Source organism: Meriones unguiculatus, chromosome 5 (assembly GCF_030254825.1).
Source record: "Meriones unguiculatus strain TT.TT164.6M chromosome 5, Bangor_MerUng_6.1, whole genome shotgun sequence".
Lineage (NCBI taxonomy): Eukaryota > Metazoa > Chordata > Mammalia > Rodentia > Muridae > Meriones > Meriones unguiculatus.
In genome coordinates, this window is record NC_083353.1 from 16,869,985 (window position 1) to 16,888,726 (window position 18,742).

At 39.4% G+C, this 18,742-nt stretch overlaps 1 gene segment (V, D, J or C); it reads left to right on the plus strand.

The window, feature by feature from the left end:
• Nucleotides 1-10,739: 10,739 nt before the first annotated feature.
• LOC132654361 (immunoglobulin kappa variable 4-1-like) lies at nucleotides 10,740-18,396 on the plus strand. The segment is given in 4 exon segments: nucleotides 10,740-10,802; nucleotides 10,999-11,419; nucleotides 17,083-17,192; nucleotides 18,320-18,396. Coding segments are annotated over 4 exon segments (657 nt in total).
• Nucleotides 18,397-18,742: the final 346 nt, after the last annotated feature.

The window sequence follows — 18,742 nt, forward strand, 5'->3', positions numbered from 1 at the left end:
CCCTGGGCCTGCACACTTCCCCCTTCTGTGTGAAAGAGAGTGTGCCTGAGCAAGTGATAAATAATTTGCAGAGCCCAGTTCAAATTATGCATTCAAAGTCTCTATCTTTTGATATGAAAATACTTCATATGAAAATGTAAAAATGAACTTGGGATTTTCTTTCTTTCTTTTCCTTCTGTAGAACTTGGAAGATAGAAAAGAGGCCATCAGATCATTGTAAGAAATCTGGAAACAGATGTAGATGTTTTTATAATTAAACTTCTCTTAGAAAACAAAGAGAATGACAAAGATGATCAGGATATTTAGTCTATAGAATTCCAGGGAGAGCAGGCTTTAAAGCAAAGTGGGCAAGACTCGAAAAAGAAACAAGAAGTACCAAAGAGAGATACAAGACCTTTTGTAAACTGGGGAGAAGCCCCAGAAGAAAACTGAGGCTGTTCAAGCAGAGACCCAAGAGCAGAGAAGAAACATATGCCAAAAACTTAAGAGAAAAGTTTTGTACTCAAATAGACAAAGTGCAAACTCCTTCCCTAGACCCCTAAAGAACCCGCTGTACCAGCCGCATGTCTTTACTGAGTCCCATACTTCAGAGGTTTTATAAGAAAACTTCAGATTGAGAAATGAGCTAGAGGGATTGATTTTAAAGAAAAATAAGCTGAAAAAGGGATTCTGAAGCAATGATATACCAATTGAAAACACTACAGATGTATCAAGGATGACACATTGGGCCCCTCAAAGCATCTCATCAGAAGGAAATAAAGGAATTCCTTTCCCAAAATTTCTCTTCTAAAGTGGCCAAACTGAATTGCAAAAAATCACAACTCAAGGAGTACTTCCAAAATATTTCCATTGGGGCTGTTACGTTTTTCAGGGGAGGGGAAGCTAAGGTGGTGGTAGGGTTTGTCACAGAAGCAGGCTATGTCCATCTTTCTCAACTGTAATTCAGTTGGGCACTAATCATGTTCCTCCCCCTTTTATCTGGTGACAGTATGGACGGTGAACAGCCACATGAAATCTTGGATCAGTACATGGCATTGGCCACAGCATGATCTCCTGTACACAGCAAAGACACCAACACTGCCCTCTGCCACAGCCATGGGCCACAGACACTATCAGAGACCTTGGCAGCAACACAGCTGAAGAACATCAACATGGCCTCATGCATACTACTCAGGTCAATAGGTCTCCTGGCATCAGCATTGAGGATGGACATTAACATGGATTCATGTGGAAGCTCAGACAAAGGTTATCTGCACTCCCGTAGTTATTCCCAAATAATCAAGAAAGATGTTATGGAAAAAAAAAAAAACACAAGATCAACATAATGAGCTGCAGGGTAAACAAGATCCCCTTGCAGTTTAATCAAGTTAAGGAAGAAATCTTACAGAAGGAGATTACAAAACTCACAGAAGAATTGAAAGAAGAAAAAACAAAACAGACCCCACAAAATACATACTAGAAATGAAACAGTTCATGGGATTAGAAAGGAAAATTATGCAGGAGGAAATGAAATATACATAACCAGAGAGATGGAAACAGGCAGAAAGAGAGAGAGAGAGAGAGAGAGAGAGAGAGAGAGAGAGAGAGAGAGAGAGAGAGAAACAGGCAGAGAAAGAGAGAAAGAATGCAGGATATTATTGAGCAAACATTACAAGTAGTAGTAACTGAATAAAATAAAAAAAGTTGAGAAATGGAAGAGCCTTGTGCAGTTAAAGAATTGGGAGTTGGACAAGTTCTGCACATCATTAGAGTTCACACTAGACGTTCTGCTGTAGAAGCAAAACACGGGTAGCATTGCCAGTTGCTTTTGCAGATGAAGGGAAAACATCAGAATTTTCATCCCAACTAGGATCTGAGTGACCTCATTGGAAGACAAATGAAAACATGCCACTCTTGGGACAGCTTTTGAAACATAAGGTTTCACCACACAACTGTGTGCAAACACCACCGGAGTAATTTGCCAGAATAAGCTTCTGTGATCCAAAAAGGAAAAGAACATACATTGTGCTGTATTTTGCTGAAAAACATTAACTAATCACATTCAAGATGATTTATGAACAGGCTCTGTTATGTCAGAAGACCATGACTAGCAGGGTTTTCTGCAAAAGGACTGGCTCTCAGACTAGAGTGAATGAAGAGAGATGCCCATCCTCAGTCACCTTTTATGGATTCAATGTGTCCTTTCCATTTTCTGTTTGACAGAAAATCAGCTCCTTTTCATGAAACTGGTGGAGAAAAGTAAGTCTCATGCTGGGGACACTCTCATCAACTGTCACCTGAGCTTCAGAGTAATTTAGATGACACTGATAATTTCTGAATAGGAAAACTACAAATTTTCCTGGGCTTATTGGACCTGATATAAAATGACAGCAATGAACAATATCTGGTACTGTAGGCCCAAATGAATTTCATAATTTTTGGCAGCTCTAACATTATAAACAGTGTAAGAAGTTTAACTTTTTCTGTTGAAAGGGAAATATTATGTCCATTTAAAAAAACAAAAATATGTACAAAAATAGCTAATTTAATTTTACAATATCAGTGTTTAAAGTAGATCACAAATGTGAGATACAAACCTGCAGCCAGTTTCTCTCCCACTCTTTCTTAAAGCTCCTTGCTGGAAAGTGATCTGTCTATGGAGACACACATGTGGTCTGCACTGAGTGCTCCTGGCCATCCAGGTAGAAGAGCCAGGTGATGTGAGGACACCTGGTTGCTCTTAGAAGCATGATAAGAGCTTCATAGGACATTGTAATTTTTAGCCACTTTAAAATGTAATAAGAAACTATGAACTAAATTTATAGAATGTATGTTACACTAAAAGCATATTTTGATATGGACTGCATTTTAATTGCCTGTGTCAATAAATGCAATTCTGAGCCTCGAGACAAAAGGCTAAGGAAGTGTACCCTGGGAAACTGGACCAGGATATAGATCCTGAGAAAATAGCTGTGCATGAGTAGGAGGTGCTGGAGTAGTCTGTGGTTCATTTGAAATCTCCTGAACAAAGTTAAACAGTTTAGAAAACAAAATTCTATCTTAGGTGTACATTTGAAACTGTTAGGTTCATGGTCCTGGTAGTATGGAAGAGGAGTGCCAAGCCCAGGGAAATGGGGAGAGATAACCACCATTCAGAGTAGGCAATAGGCAGGATAATTTAGGCTGTTGATTGTCAGGAGTACTTATCTGGAATCTGTTAAATCATTCTTGAGAGGAGCCACAAAAATTTATTTTGGCTATATAAGGTTAATTTGGGAGCAACTGTAATCTGAAAGCAGGGTCTGGTTGTGTTGGGGAGAATATAATTTGAGAAGCTCTGGTTGTGTCAAAATAGTCTTTTGCGGGTGTTGTTCAGGCAGGTTCTTAAATTGAGATATTTTAAGAACATTGGAGATTGGGGAGGGTCTTGACAGACAGTAAGAGGAACAGTCAGTAACAGTTTGGGGGAGTTTGGTATGGACAGGTTGAGAGCACTTTGTTTTTGTTCCTAAGGAGGTACTTAGATGGTCAAGGATGCAAGCAGCCAGTACTGAGGATAGGGCATTGTTGCTATGGTATTGGCAGTGAGAGGAACTATAACTAACCAACGAATTTGAAGATGAAGCAGAAAGAAAACATTGGGAGGCATTTAAGGAGTTGTCAGAAGAGTTGAAGAGAGTTTGGCGGATGACCTTCATCCAAGTGAGGATTTAATCATGAGTGTGGTGTGTGTGTGTGTGTGTGTGTGAGAGAGAGAGACACACAGACAGAGACAGAGAAAGAGAGACACAGAGACACAGAGAGAGGAGATGGTTTGGGTTTGGTTACATCTTTTAATTGGGTGTGTAGGATTTATGGTTTCTTTAGCATATGTTATGCCTGAGAACATCTACACAGTTAATTAATTTAGGGGAGTCAGTTGGCAGTAGATGTTTGACAATCATTTGGGCAGAGGAAATGTATGAGTGTGAGAAGAAAAATGAGTTTTGTCAGGAAATGGTTATCTCAAGAGCACAGGAGCCTGAAGCTGAGGATGAATAATAATAAAGGAGAAGACAGTCTAATGTGCCTCTCTGAGAGGAAGGAGCTGATAACCATATAAAAATTGTAGCAGAAATAGCTAGAAGATCATCTTGTGTGTGAAAGGGATGGGATAGGAGCTCTCAAGGAGCTCCCTTTGTTCAGGGGTGTAGAGGATTTGAGAAATGTTGAGGCAAGGAGATTAAGTGTGGAATGATTAGGAGGAGGATAGGAAAGGAGTATCACTGGTGAATCTCTTATAAGAGAAGTTTAGAGAGAAAAAAATCAGAGAAGGTGAAAGGGGTGGTAGATTCCATTGTAAGTTAGGAGTTTAGAGCAACTGTGATGAAAATAGATTTGGAGAGGGGACCCTGGAGCTTCTGCCTTTACCCTCAGCTTTAGCAGTTGTGGGGTGGGATATTAGTAGTCTGAGAAACCATAGCTATTTGTTAGAGCTAGAGCTAAGCAGAGAGGCTGTGAAAAGAGTGTGCAAGTGAAAAGATCATCTGTGGACTGTGTTGTTTAGAGTTGTGGAGAGATACAGGATGGGGCAAAGAGCAGTGTTTGTGTATTTTGGAAGTTCAAGAATGGAAAGGTTTCTATATATCTGGGATGCAGAAGGCTGGAGAAGAAAAGAGAATGTTTAATGCTTGAGGAATTGTTTGTGGATGGGAAGTAAGTGGCTGTCCAGAAGTAACATGGTATAGGGAAGAAATCAGGAGTATGTAGGGATCTATGATGGAGGACGCTGGCTGAGACTGTAGAGATGGGGAGTGGAGATGGGCAAGGTGGTCTTAAAGTGAGGTGTCTATGGGTGGTGTGAAAGAGAACCTGAGATAGGTGACTTGGGGAAAGGAGAGTTGTGCTTTGGAAGTTGAGAGCCAGAAACCTCTAAAAATGAGGTAATTTAGGATTGAAGTCAAATAGGCTATTAGAAATAGAAGGACTGTGAAGAAGGAGGCTATTTATATATTGAAGCAGGCAGGAGGAAAAGGGAGAATGCTGGCCAAGTCCATAGTAATGCTTGGGCAAGAGAATGGGGACTGTCTTTGAATCCCTGGGGAAGGACAGACAAGGTCAGTTTTTAGGATTTTTTAGGATCCATATATGTAAAGAAAAAATGTGTGTCTATCTGCTTCTGGGATATCTCACTCAGGATGATCTTTACTAGATCCAACCATTGCCTACTCACTTATAAGTGGATACTAGACATGATATAGGATAAACCTACAAAAATATGTACACTTAAGGAAGCTAAGCACGAAGCAGGGTCCTGGGTAAGATGATCAATCCTCACTTACAAAGAAAAATGGGATGGATATTGTAAGAAGGAGAAAGCAGGGAACAGGACAGGAGCCTACCACAGAGAATCTCTGAAAGACTATATGCAACAGTGTATCAAATCAGATGCTGAGATTCATAACCAAACTTTGGGTAGAGTTCAGAGACTCTTATGAAAGAATGGGGAGATAGTAAAACCTGGAGAGGACAAGAGCTCTACAAGGAGAACAACAGAACCAAATAATCTGGCACAGGGTCTTTTCTGAGCCTGATATTCCAACCAAGGACCTTTTGTGGTTCTAACCTAATACCCCTGTTCAGATCTAGCTCACAGCAGCTCAGTATCCAAGTGACTACCCTAATAAGGGGACAGGTACTGTCTCTGACATGAACTCAGTGGTGGGCTCTTTGACCACCTCACCAAAGGTGGGAGCAGCCTTATCAGGCCACAGAGGAGAACAATTCAGCCAGTCCTAATGAGACCTGATAAGCTAAGATCAGATGGAAGGGGAGTGGTCCTCCCCTATCAGTGAACTTGGAGAGGGGAATGGGAGGAGATGATAGAGAGAGGGTGGGATTGGGAGGAAATGAGAGAGGGGGGTACAGCCGAGAAACAAATTGAATAAACTGTAATATAAAAATTAAGAAAAAACCTAAAAACAAAAGATTTAGATGTGAAAAGTGAGTGGTGTGGTCAGCGATGAGAGAGGACAACTTAAGGATGTAAAGAGAGAGTAGTTAATGAAACAAAGATATTAGACTAGGTGTAAGGTTTTGTTAGGTTTTTTGTTTATTTCTTCGTGTTTTTTGCTGTTAATGTGTGCTGTTAATATTGTATGGTGAGGAGGTAGAACATAAAAATGATTGGTATGAGGCCTAGGGGAGGCTGATTAAGTGTAGGGAGTATCTAGTTTGGAGGTGTATGCAGAAAGGTCTGTGAGTATAATAGAGAAAGGTTTATGATGCTCAACAAAGGAAGGAGAGGTGGCATCTCATACAGTGGGATTGACTAAAGAGTTGGGCAGAGAATAAGAAGGGCTTGGGGATTGAGAGACTGGAAGTGTACAGAGTCTGAGGAAGGAAGAGGAAGTTACATGCAGTCTCCTAGGAGCTGTTATCAGGGGCAGAAAGGCAAATACATGTCAATTCTGCAGAAGACATCTTTTTTAGGAAAGGAATGGGACATTAGGAAATGAGACAAAAATCCTTGAAAGGAGCAATTTAAGGGAGAAGTATGGATAACCTGGAGGACTGGTTGTGAATTATGAGTATGGGTGAGGGAGAGGGGTGAGTGGAGCCCCAACAGTAGCATAGAGAGAAGGAGCAAAATCTGAAACAACTCTTTTACAATTTGAATTGCTCTCCCATATGTATAAAACACTTTCTGAGGCTTTCATATCTTCAGACCTTAACCCAATTTCTTGTCCTAACTTAAGATAGACCTATATGTCTTGAACCTACATAACTTGTTTCCTCTGGTTTTCTCTTGACATATATGACTTACTTGTCTTTGTCTCATTACCTTTAGAAACTCACATCTTTCTTAGTATGAAGCTTGTCAGCAAGGTAAACTGGGCTGACCAAGCAGCTGGATGTTTGCTGCTGTTAGAACTACTTAACCGTCAAGGTCATCTGAGATCTAAGGAGGATGAATTTGAGTAGAAATTAAAATTTGAATTTTTTTTTTGTATCACTGAAAATGACAGAGATTTACTTAGTTCGTTGAAGCATATCAAGTCCTATCAGGAATCTTCCTCTCTTGCCTGACAAGGCTGCATCACCAGGGGAAAGTGATCAAAGAGCTTGCAACCAAGTTCATGACAGAGGCAACCCCAGTTCTTCTTACTTAGGAAACCACATGGAGCCTGAGCTGCACATTGGTACATCTGAGCAGGGGTGGACACTATCAACAGAACAAAACAAGTCTATAGACAGGGACAAGTTCTTTACCAATCCAACACCGGACTGAAAGCTAATACCCAAAATACATAAAGAACTCAAGAAATTAGGAACCAATAAACTAAATAATCCAATTTGAAGTGAGGTACAGAGCTAAACAGATAATTTTCAACAGAGAAATATGGAATGATGGAGAAACAAACAAAAAAAATGCTTAACATCCTTAGTCATCAGGGAAATGCAAATCTAAACGACCATGAGATTCTACCTCACATCCAAAAATATGGTTACAAATAAAACTCAACTGTAAACACATGATGGGGAGCATGTAGAGAAAGGGTAACCCTCCACCATTGCTCGTGGAATGCAAACTTGTACAAACATTTTGGAAATTGACCTGGTGCTTTCTCAGAAATTTGGGAGTAGTGGTGCTTCAAGATCCAACTATTCCCTTCCTGAGCATAAACCCACAAGATGATCTACCATTCAACAAGGACATTTGCTCAACTATGGTCATTTCAGCTTTAGTTGTAATAGCCATTATCTGGACACAACCTAGATGTCCCTCAACCTAGGAATGGATATGGAAATTGAGGCACATTTACACAATGGAATAATACTCAGCAATTAAAAAAAAATGAAATCATGAAATTTGCAGGCAAACAGATGTGTGAAGTACCCCAGAAGCACATTTTTTTTAAGTTTAGTTCTGAGGGTTGAAAGTGCTTCTGCACCCCACACACTTACTGCAGAGCCGTGGCATGGAAGCTCAGAATAATAAACATGATGATTTCGTAATTCGAGCCAGGAAATCATTGTGATGCACTTAAAATACTCTAGGGAATTCTTTGCTAATCCTAACTGCCACAGAGTGACACAAGTGCAGGTGTCCTTTGAGCAGTAAGTCAAGCTGTTCTGAGTTGATTTGCATGTTGAGATATTAGCCACAGTGTACATTGTTCAAGGCCTCTTTACAGGCAGCATTCCAATGCCAGAGAAGCAGCCTCCTCCAGTCAAGCTCTCAGAGATGGGGTCAGCTGCTCTCCTGCTATGGAGACTGCTGCTGTGGGTGTCAGGCGAGAGGTTCCAGTTTTGGGAACAGCCCCTGCGGCCATTGTTCTTTTCCTTGCCTTGCTGTCCTGATCATCAAAATTATGGCATTTAGGCAGTGCAGGCACAGGTCCCACTAGGATGAACAAATATGTGATGGAAAGATGAAAAAGATAGCAAAATGGAGCATTACCTGTGCTGTGGAGAGAGGCAGAATTGGGTTCTTGCTGGCAGTGAGGACCAAGCTGATATGAGTGGCCTGCACTGCCCCCTGAGTCTATGGTGCTGTTTGGACACATGCTGCCACTAAGGGCCATGTCTTGATCTATGGTCCTACTGCAGCCTGGTTCTGTGTTTATGTATGTGGCCATGCAGAAGTCTGTGGTCTGTCTTACAAACTGAAGCCATGTGGAGGTCTGAGGCTATCCTGCTGCTGAGGGTTACATTAATGTGACTACCCTGTCCTGAACTGTCCATGCTGTCACCTGAGCCCATGGTGATGTAGATGCTCTGGTCTGCCCCAATGGTATTGTCTAGTTTTGTGGTCCTACTACAGATGGGTTGTGTTCGTTATCATCATTGTCCCCCGAATCATGTTGATGGCCATGATCCATGCTCCCCCTGATTATGAGCCCTGGCTGTTCTTCAAAAATCTGGGTTCAGTTCCCAGTACACATGATAGGTGACAACAATCCATAACTCCAGCACCAGATACATACTTCACGGCCAGACCTAATTGTCACAGATACAAAAATGTTAAAAAGAAAACATGTCATCTCCATTTTTCTACCAGCCTGTTGTCCACAGCTCTTGAAGCTGTAGGGTCACCAATGGGTTTCTCTTTAGTACTTCTAGGGACAGGTGTCAAAGATCACCAGTAAACATCAATGGCATATGACAACTTGTTAGACACTGACAGGAGCACAGCTCAGTGTCTGTCATATTCTAGACCTTGAGATTAGGAAATTCCTGTATCCACATACGGTCTAACTCTCTCATATGATGTTGTGTTAGTGGTTTACAGAGGAGATCTGCATGTGCTTATCAGAAATTAATTAACATTTTATACCTGAAAAGTCGATGTATAAAATATATGTACTTCAAATAGAAGGAAATGCATATTAGATAAATGATTATTTATTTTTCAATAATATTTATGGATTAATGGTGAAACATTAACATCAGATAAATAATTTGTGGTTGGGTATATAATGCCATAAGCTGCCTTGTAATCAGGTGATTGATGATACACGTTTTTGAGAGATTGTCTCCATGTGTAGATTAGATTGGCCCAGAAGTTGGTATGTACCCCAGGCTGGCCTCAACTGCATGAGTCTCCTATTTTTCTCTCTTCAGTTCTGGGAGTACAGATGTGAAACTCCACTCCTTGCCATGTATTTGATTTATTTATTTTTCTCTTGTATTTTACACATAATTCTGGCATTATAATTTGCTTCGTAAATATATTTTCAGAGTTCTGTAATATGAAGTCCTGGCAGCCTCTGTGATTACTCTTATCACTATTGATTTCTTTATACATACACAAAATTTTCATTTTCACCATTTGTATAGCAACAATCGCTGATGTATCTTTCTATTGGTCTCTACAGAATCATTATGTAGATCAAGGCAGGTGTGCACCCTTCTGGAGAGACCTATATCTTCACCATGTCAGAAGCCCATCTTGATCCAATTTCAATACTGCTAATTTTTAAATTACACAAACATTTCTATTTCTTGAATAAAACTCATGACACTATTGTTCTACAGCAATGACATCATGAAAAATCTATTGTTTCCTCTCTCCAGATTTAGGGCTCTCTTTCTATTTCCTGAAGTTGTGGGGAGGATGCTTGCTAGTTTTTGTTAGGTATCCTTTGCTGTGAGATTAAAGGTCCTTTGATCTGTCTTAAATTAATGTCCACCAGGATATTCACAGCGTTAATTCTGGTCTTTTCTATGCATCTTAGTCCCTAGTTTAGCTAAGAAACTACAGCCCCAACGTCTGAGGTTCTGTTCTCTGTCTTCAGTATAAGAGTGGCTTTGGAGATGAGTAATACTGAACACATTTAGCCTTGATTCTCTTTTTCTTTTCATTTTTTCTTCTCTTTTCTTCTTTCTTTTATGGCATGTTTTCTAACTATGTTTCTTTTGTTGTTGTTACTTTTTTGAACATATCCTATCATTTCACAAAAACTGTTAATCTGAGATAGCTCTACTAATGTTTCTACAGAAGACAATTGATTCAAATGTCTTGGATTTTAACCCAGGTATGCTATTAGAGCATCTAGTACTTTTCTGTTTGAGAGTTGTAAGGAAATCTTTTTCAGTGATTGCTCATGCTCCATGTAATAGTATTTTTGACTGTAGACCAGCTACACTCACAGACACTGCAGAAACATTTGCTTTTGTATTTGCTGACTGCTTTGCATGGGACCCCTACAGTCCAGCCCAGCGGCTGAGAATTTATAAGCCAGGCCTTTGCAGTGAGAGCTGAAATTCATCAGACAGCAGGAGAAGCAAGATGAAGTCACAGACCCAGGTCCTCATATCCCTGCTGCTTTGGGTGTCTGGTAAGAAACTCAATATGTTATAATCTTTGCAGACTCACTTTTTGTACATAGGAAACTTAGAGTATACCTGTCTCAATATATCTTATGTAATAATACTCTGACAATATTATAGTATAAAGATGTTAAATGACAAATTTCAACTGTTTTACAATCTGTTTGTGTTACATTTATGTTTATTGTCTATTCATAATTGCAGGTGCCTGTGCAGACATTGTGATGACACAGTCTCCATCCTCCCTGGCTGTGTCAGCAGGAGAGAAAGTCACCATCCGCTGCAGATCCAGTCAGAGTCTTTTACACAGTGTAATCAGAGAGAACTTATTGTCCTGGTACCAGCAGAAACCAGGGCAATCCCCTAAGCTGCTGATCTACTGGGCATCCAATCGATACACTGGGGTCCCTGATCGCTTCACAGGCAGTGGATCTGGGACAGATTTCACTCTCAGCATCAGCAGTGTGCAGGCTGAAGACCTGGCCATTTATTACTGTCAGCAGGGTATTAGTACTCCTCCCACAGTGCTTCAGCCTCAAACACAAACCTCCTTGAGAGTCTCACCAGCTGCCTGCAACACACACAGCCCGGGGCCTGCACACTTCCCTCTTCTGCCTGATAGCAGGTGTGCCTGAAAAAGTAATGAAAAATTCACAGAGCCCTATATTAAATTATGGGTTCAATGATTCTTTTGTCTATTTTTTTTTAAAATTACAGTTAATTCACTTTGTATTCCAGCTGTAGCCCCCTCCCCAATCCCTTCTTAATCTCATCCTCAGTCCTCTTCTTCTATGCCCCTCCCCCAGTCCTTAAGGGAGGTCCATATCCCCTTCCATCTGACCCTAGTCTATCAGGTCTCAGCAGGATTGGCTTCTTTGTCTTCCTCTATGGCCTGGTAAGGCTACTCCTCCCTCAGGTGGAGGTGATCAAAGAGCCAGCCCATAACCTTTATATGAAAATGCAAAACACAACTCAGTATTATCTTTGTGTTCCTTCTCTAACACATAACTACAACTCTGCTGCTTTAATATAACAGATTTTCCATTTTACAGTATAGGAGTTCTGATATCCAACATAGCGATGGTGGTGGAAAACTTTATTTCAATTAGGAGGCTCTAGGAAAGGGTACCTTTGTTGGTTTTTGTAGAATATATTGCACTTTCCTTCTTCTTTTCTTCCTTCTTTCCTTCCTTTCTTCTTTCTTTACCTCCTTCCTTTCTTCCTTGGTGGTGCCCATATCTGCTTGTTTATTCTTTTACTTTCCATAAACCCTTTAAATTTTTATTACATTTTAATTTATTATGTTTGTCTGCTTGCATGTGAGTGTGCATTAGTGTGTCTGTGTGTGTATATTTATAGGTGCACATGTGACATGGCATATTTGTGGAAGTCAGAGGACAATTTAGACTTGACTCTCTTTCCATTTTGTTTCTGGGGTTCAAACTCAGGTTTGACATCAGGCTTGGTGGAAAGTGTCTTTGCTGTATGAATTAACTTGCTGCCCCTTAAAGTCTTTTATGGGTGTTAATTCATTGAACACAATTTCATGAAAGCCATAACTATTTAATAAAACATGTATTTTGAACATATGCACTAACCTTCATTTTGCTTTCCCTTTCCTGGTATTTCTTGTTTCCTGTCAGGAGTCATTCAGGGAACGGAATATAGGGGACATCTGGGATTTCTGGAAGCATCTTAGGTTTTATTTTTCTGCAAGTACTTAATTATTCATTCATTATCATTCATCTTAATATTTTATTTTTCATTGCTGAGTAATATTTCATTGTGTAGATGTGCCACAATTTCTACATCCATTTGTGTTCTGTTGGTCAATGTAAGGACTAAAATTTAGGCTGGGAAACAAACATGTAAACTGCATGTCTCCTATGTAAAACATTTCTAATGCTGACTAGATAAATGTGCCACACTGCCCTGAAAGCCAGTTTATCATTCAAATGTTAGACATTTCCCAGAGGGGAGGGCAAATGTCAGTCATGCCTGATGCAAAAAAGACACAGGGGACTTACAGTTGGCAAAGTACATGCCAGCCTATTTAAGTCTTAGAAACTCAAATATTACAATTCATATGTTTAAAAGGCTGAAACATCCATCCTATATCAAAAAGGGGGCAAGCCAAAAAATATCCACAACCAATGTAAAAATCCATGTACAAGATGCCTAGGGTATGCTGAAATGAAAAAGGTAAAGGAGAATTTACATTAAGTATGGCTACAGATGCATCAGTGCCCATTCTGTATAGAATAGGGGATAAGACAAAAATACCTACAACATATATAAAAGCCTAGGCCTAAACCTTTAAACGGGTACAAGATGCTTAGGGTATGTTTATACTCTAAATTAAAAAGGAGTTTATATAAAGTTTACATAAAACATATCTTTTCTATTGCTCAAAGCAATCAGTTAGTCTCTCTAAGGGGAGGCTTGCTCTCAGGAGATAGGTAGCAGCTTGGACAAACACAACAGGCTCCCAAGAGTCTAAAATAAGATATTTTAACCTATATAATCTTATTTTGATTTCAACATGATAAGGACTGTATGTTCAATAATAATGGTAACTTACATTGTTGATCTCTTTACATGGGAATAACTCTAAAACTGACTGAGAAATTTAAAATGTCTCTAGCCTGAACTCCAACAACCCATGGCCAATAAATCCTTGCCTATAGTATTCTCAAAATTTATTATGCCATTCTTTTAATTGTCATAGATAAAGTTGGTTTACAGTTTAGTTTCATCCTGAACATCTCATACATTTATAATTTTAGAACTGTATAATGTTTGTGAGAAGTTGTATGTTTGCAGAACAAAAGGACTGAACACCAAATATGCTGGATCAAAACAGAAAGGAATCCTCCTTCCAGCTGAGACATTGATATATCTGTTCCAGCATCATGTATGTTCCAGCATTCTGCTTGTTCCTGCTTCAACTGCTGTTTCTCATCAAAGCCTGCTTCCAAGAGAGCTTTGAAAGAAGCTACTAATCTCAATTGATCCAGCGTTTTAGACTGTTTCAAACAGGACTTCTATTAAGCCTGAAATTTCTCAACATTCAAAGACCAGAATTAACCATTTTTCCCAATTTTTTTGGACCTCCTAAAAGCAATTCTGCATGTCCAAAATGTCAGTTAGAAGAAATCCATGAGAATGATGTCCAGTTTCCTTTAAGGGGGGTTGGGTAGGTTTTTGGTTGTTTTCTGTGGCTATGCATATTTACTGTCATTGGGAGATGGTTATCAATTATTAATGGTCTAATACAGAGAGAAAACATTAGCCTCAGGCATTTCTCTCTTTTAGTTTTTCTTTTCTCTTTCTTTCTTAAGTGAAGAGAAAAGGGGGTGAAAAAGAAAGAAAAGGGAATACAGGACATATTATCAGAATAATTAGACAAAAAGATTATTGAATCTACTCATTTTAAGGATTTATTTGTTATTCTCAAATAAGATTAATTTAACTGTGGAATAGGATTCTGTATATTGATGCCAAAGTAAGTCTATTTTTAATACCTTGGTAAATTTTAGAATATTGAAACAAATTAAAAGTTACTTCCAATATTTTCAGTACTATTACCAGGTGCTTAGGTTATAAGGTAATGCAAGTTAATTGCTAGGTACTCAATTCAATAGTCATGTAAGTCACTATAATGAATTTGTAACAAGAGTACACATCCTAGTTTTAGCAAATATATATCATTTTATAGACAGATCAACTAGGTAAATATAGGTAAGTCTTCAAAAACTTCAGAGACCTAGAAAAATGTCTTTATTATTTTAAAGATTCTTTGACAATGAGAAAGGTCATCTCCTGGCAGCACCCTACCTACCTCACTGATGATGATCATCGAAGAACCTCCATGTAGACATGGCTTCAAATGTGGCAAACAAGTCAACAGGATAAAAAGAAAATGCCATTGTTTCATGACAGACAGAATTCTGGCAAAAATGAGCAAGCTTAAATGCAGGATAAGTCAGCTGCCGAACTCTGCCAAGACAGGGTAAGAAAGTCCTAAATAGTTCCTGCTTTATATATATGGCTATCTAATATTCTGAGCCAGAAGGCTGAAAGTGATGTTCCAGTGTTACAGAGAGTTTTGGGTGACTGTTCTGGCTGCAAATTTCAGACCTATCTCTTTTATGAACATTGACACAAAAATACTCAATAAAATACTTGCAAACCGAATGCAAGAACACATCAAAGATATCATCCATCATGACCAAGTAGGCTTCATCCCAGGCATACAAGTGTGGTTCAACATACAGAAATCCATCAATGTAATCCACCACATAAACAAACTGAAGGAGAAAAACCACATGATCATCTCCTTAGATGCTGAAAAAGCATTTGACAAGGTCCAACACCCATTCATGTTTAAAGTCTTGGAGAGATCAGGGATACAAGGCACATATCTAAACATAGTAAAGGCAATATACAGTAAGCCTATAGCCAACATCAAACTCAATGGAGAGAAACTTAAATCAATCCCACTGAAATCAGGGACAAGACAAGGCTGCCCACTCTCTCCATACCTCTTCAACATAGTAGTTGAAGTCCTAGCCAGAGCAATAAGACAACTAAAGGAGATCAAGGGGATACAAATCGGAAAGGAAGAGGTCAAAGTGTCACTATTCGCAGATGATATGATAGTATACATGAGCAACCCCAAAAATTCAACCAGAAAGCTCCTCCAGCTGATAAACGCCTTCAGCATAGTGGCAGGATACAAAATCAACTCAAAAAAAAAAAAAATCAGAAGCCCTCCTGTATACCAAAGACAAAAGGGCCAAGAAAGAAATTAGGAAAACAACACCCTTCACAATAGCCACTAATAACATAAAGTACCTTGGGGTGACACTAACCAAGCAAGTGAAAGACCTGTTTGAGAAAAACTTCAAGTCTCTGAAGAAATGAATTGAAGAAGATATCAGAAGATGGAAAGATCTCCCGTGCTCATGGATTTATAGGATTAAAATTATGAAAATGGCCATCCTGCCAAAAGCAATCTACATATTCAATGCAATTCCCATCAAAATACCAACTCAATTTTTTACAGACCTTGACAAAAAGATTCTCAGCTTCATATGGAGAAACAAAAAACCCAGAATCTCCAAAACAATCCTGTATAACAACAGATCATCTGGAGGTATCTCCATCCCCGCTCTCAAGCTGTACTACAGAGCAATAGTAATAAAAACTGCATGGTATTTGCATAAAAACAGAAGGCAGGATCAATGGAACCAAACAGAAGACCTAGAAATAAAGCCACAGACTTGATTTTTGACGAAGAAGCCAAGACCATTGAATGGAAAAAAAACAGTATCTTCAACAAATGGTGCTGGTCCAACTGGATGTCTACATACAGAAAAATGAAAATAGATCCATATTTATCACCCTGCACAAAACTAAAGTCCAAGTGGATCAAAGACCTCAACATAAAGCCAGATACTCTAAATCTGTTAGAAGAAAAAGTGGGGAACAGCCTAGAACTCATTGGCACAGGAGACAACTTCCTGAAGAGAACACCAATAGCACAGGCTCTAAGAGCAACAATCAATAAATGGTACCTCATGAAACTGAAAAGCTTCTGTAAAGCAAAGGACACCGTCATCAAAACAAAATGACTGCCTACAGACTGGGAAAAAATCTTCACCAACCCTTTATCTGACAGAGGGATAATATCCAGTATATGGGGAGGAGGTCCCCCGTATCCGTGGACTTGGAAAGTGGCAGGGTGGAGATGAGGGAGGGAGGGTGGGATTGGAAGGGAATGAGGGAACGGGATACAGCTGGGATACAGAGTTAATAAAATGTAACTGATAAGAAAAAATAAAATTAAAAAAATATTACAAAAAAAAAAGGAATGAGATTTCTCTGAGGACAGCCTATATTTGCTGCAGTTTCTATAGAGGAGATGCTAGTTGAGAGGAGATGCTAGTTAAGATCAATGCTATCATCATAGGTTTAATGAAACCCAAGCCTCTGCCAGCTGGTAACCATTTGCCCCTTGCTTTCCAAACACTGACAATTGAGCTTTGATTGAGCCAGCTTCCTAGGGAGGACTTTATGGTAGAGAATCCACTGTGTTGAGCCAGGTCTCAAAGACAGGATATGAACTTCTGGACCCAGTAAATAGTGATAAACTGCCCAGAATCAATTCTCGGTTGCTGCAATCAAGTTTCTGGATTCCAGCATGTTGCTGTGCAGACTAGCTTCATTGAATTATGTGGGCTGAGATTCCTTTTCTTTTTTTTCTTTTCTTTTTTTTTTTTACAGTTCTAATTGTGTCTCCCGCCTGGAACAGTTACCTCCAACAGGCTTTATCTTGGCCAAGGCCTTCTTTCCAAGCAGTCAAATGCTTCATGGCCAGGCTCTAGCATTTGAAAGTAAGTAACCAGAGTAGATAAACTAGGAGCCCTTTGTCAGTCAAATTAGGACAGCCTGCTCTTAAAAAATAGAAGCCCTAATTTCTTGGCTCTGCTGGTCTCCTTGGGGATCTCCTGTCCCCTCCAAGTCTTTCTATATCCTTCTTCTTCTAAAGTCTGGCTATGAGTCTCAGCATCTGCTTTGATACCCTGATCAGGAGAGTCTTTCAGAGGCCCTCTCTGGAACTTTCCTGTTCTGTTCCCAGTCTTCTTCTCCCTCTGATGTCTATCCTGTTTGCACTTCTGAATGAGGATTGAATAACTTTCTTAGGATCCTTGTTGTTTAGCTTCTTATATTCACAACCGTCATACAGATCCAGTATTCATTTTATACTCATCCAACTCTGAGTTCCTTTTTAATTATCCTATCAAATGGGCCTGAAGAAACAGATACTCCACAAGGACCATGCATGGAGAGGATCTAGAACCCCTCCTCAGATGTAGCCCAAATGCCTCTCAGTTTCGAAGTGGGTTCCGTAGTAAAAAGAACAGGGGCTGTTTCTGACATGAACTCAGTGGCTGACTCTTTTGATCACCACCCCTGTTGTGCAGCCTTGCCAGGCCATAGAGTAAGAGGAAACAGCCAGTCCTCATGAGACCTTGTGATAGGTTAGGGTCATATAGAAGGGGAGGAGGATCTCTCTATCAGTGGACTAGGGAAGAGGCATGAGAGAGAAGAGGCCTAAATGAATTGGAAGCAGGAGAGGGAGGAGGCTACAATGAGGAAACAAAGCAAATAAATTGTCATAAAAAATAAAAGTGAAAAGAAATTTCAAGGAAAAAATTGTTAGAAATCTTTAAAAAAAAAAAAAAAAAAAAGAAGGTCTTTGCCAAAGAGTGGCTCCTGCAGCTTAAGAGCCAAAATTCAAAAAGTTCAGTTGGCAAGGCATCAGACCTTAAGTCTGGAGGTTCAGCGTTCAAATCCAAGGCTCCTCTCCTTTTCAGGTCTTCTGACAAGTGGCCCCAAGTTGGAAGCCTGACAGCCTGAAAGATTAAGAGTTTAAGTAGAAAAAGAGAAAAGTCAGACTCTATGCCTTTCCATATTCTTATGAAGAACTTGTTTAACATCTAATTTGGAGGTATGGCAGGAAACAGGTATGTTACAGACTACATGAAATTGCTGGAGATCTCCAGATATCGTAAAACTGAGTGGTTCTCTGAGTGATTGTGGGCAGGGAACCATTGAGATTAGGTCACTAAATTTAGAAAAACGACAAATTAACCAAAAGTGGTACTTAAACCAACAGATATGAATCATACTACAAAACACAAGTTCGTAAAAAGTCAAATCACTAATAATGATGCCAAAGGATAATAATTCCCTTGAGAATTCAACTCAAAGCTATTGATATAGGTAAAATTTGGGGTGAAAATTTACTCATAAAATGTACTCATAAAATGAGGAATTACTGAAAAAGACATGCACAAAAAAAAAATCATTCAATCAAAGGTAGGAGGAAGGCTAATGATATATAGGCAAAAATAAGCAAGATGTAAAAAAAAAAACAATC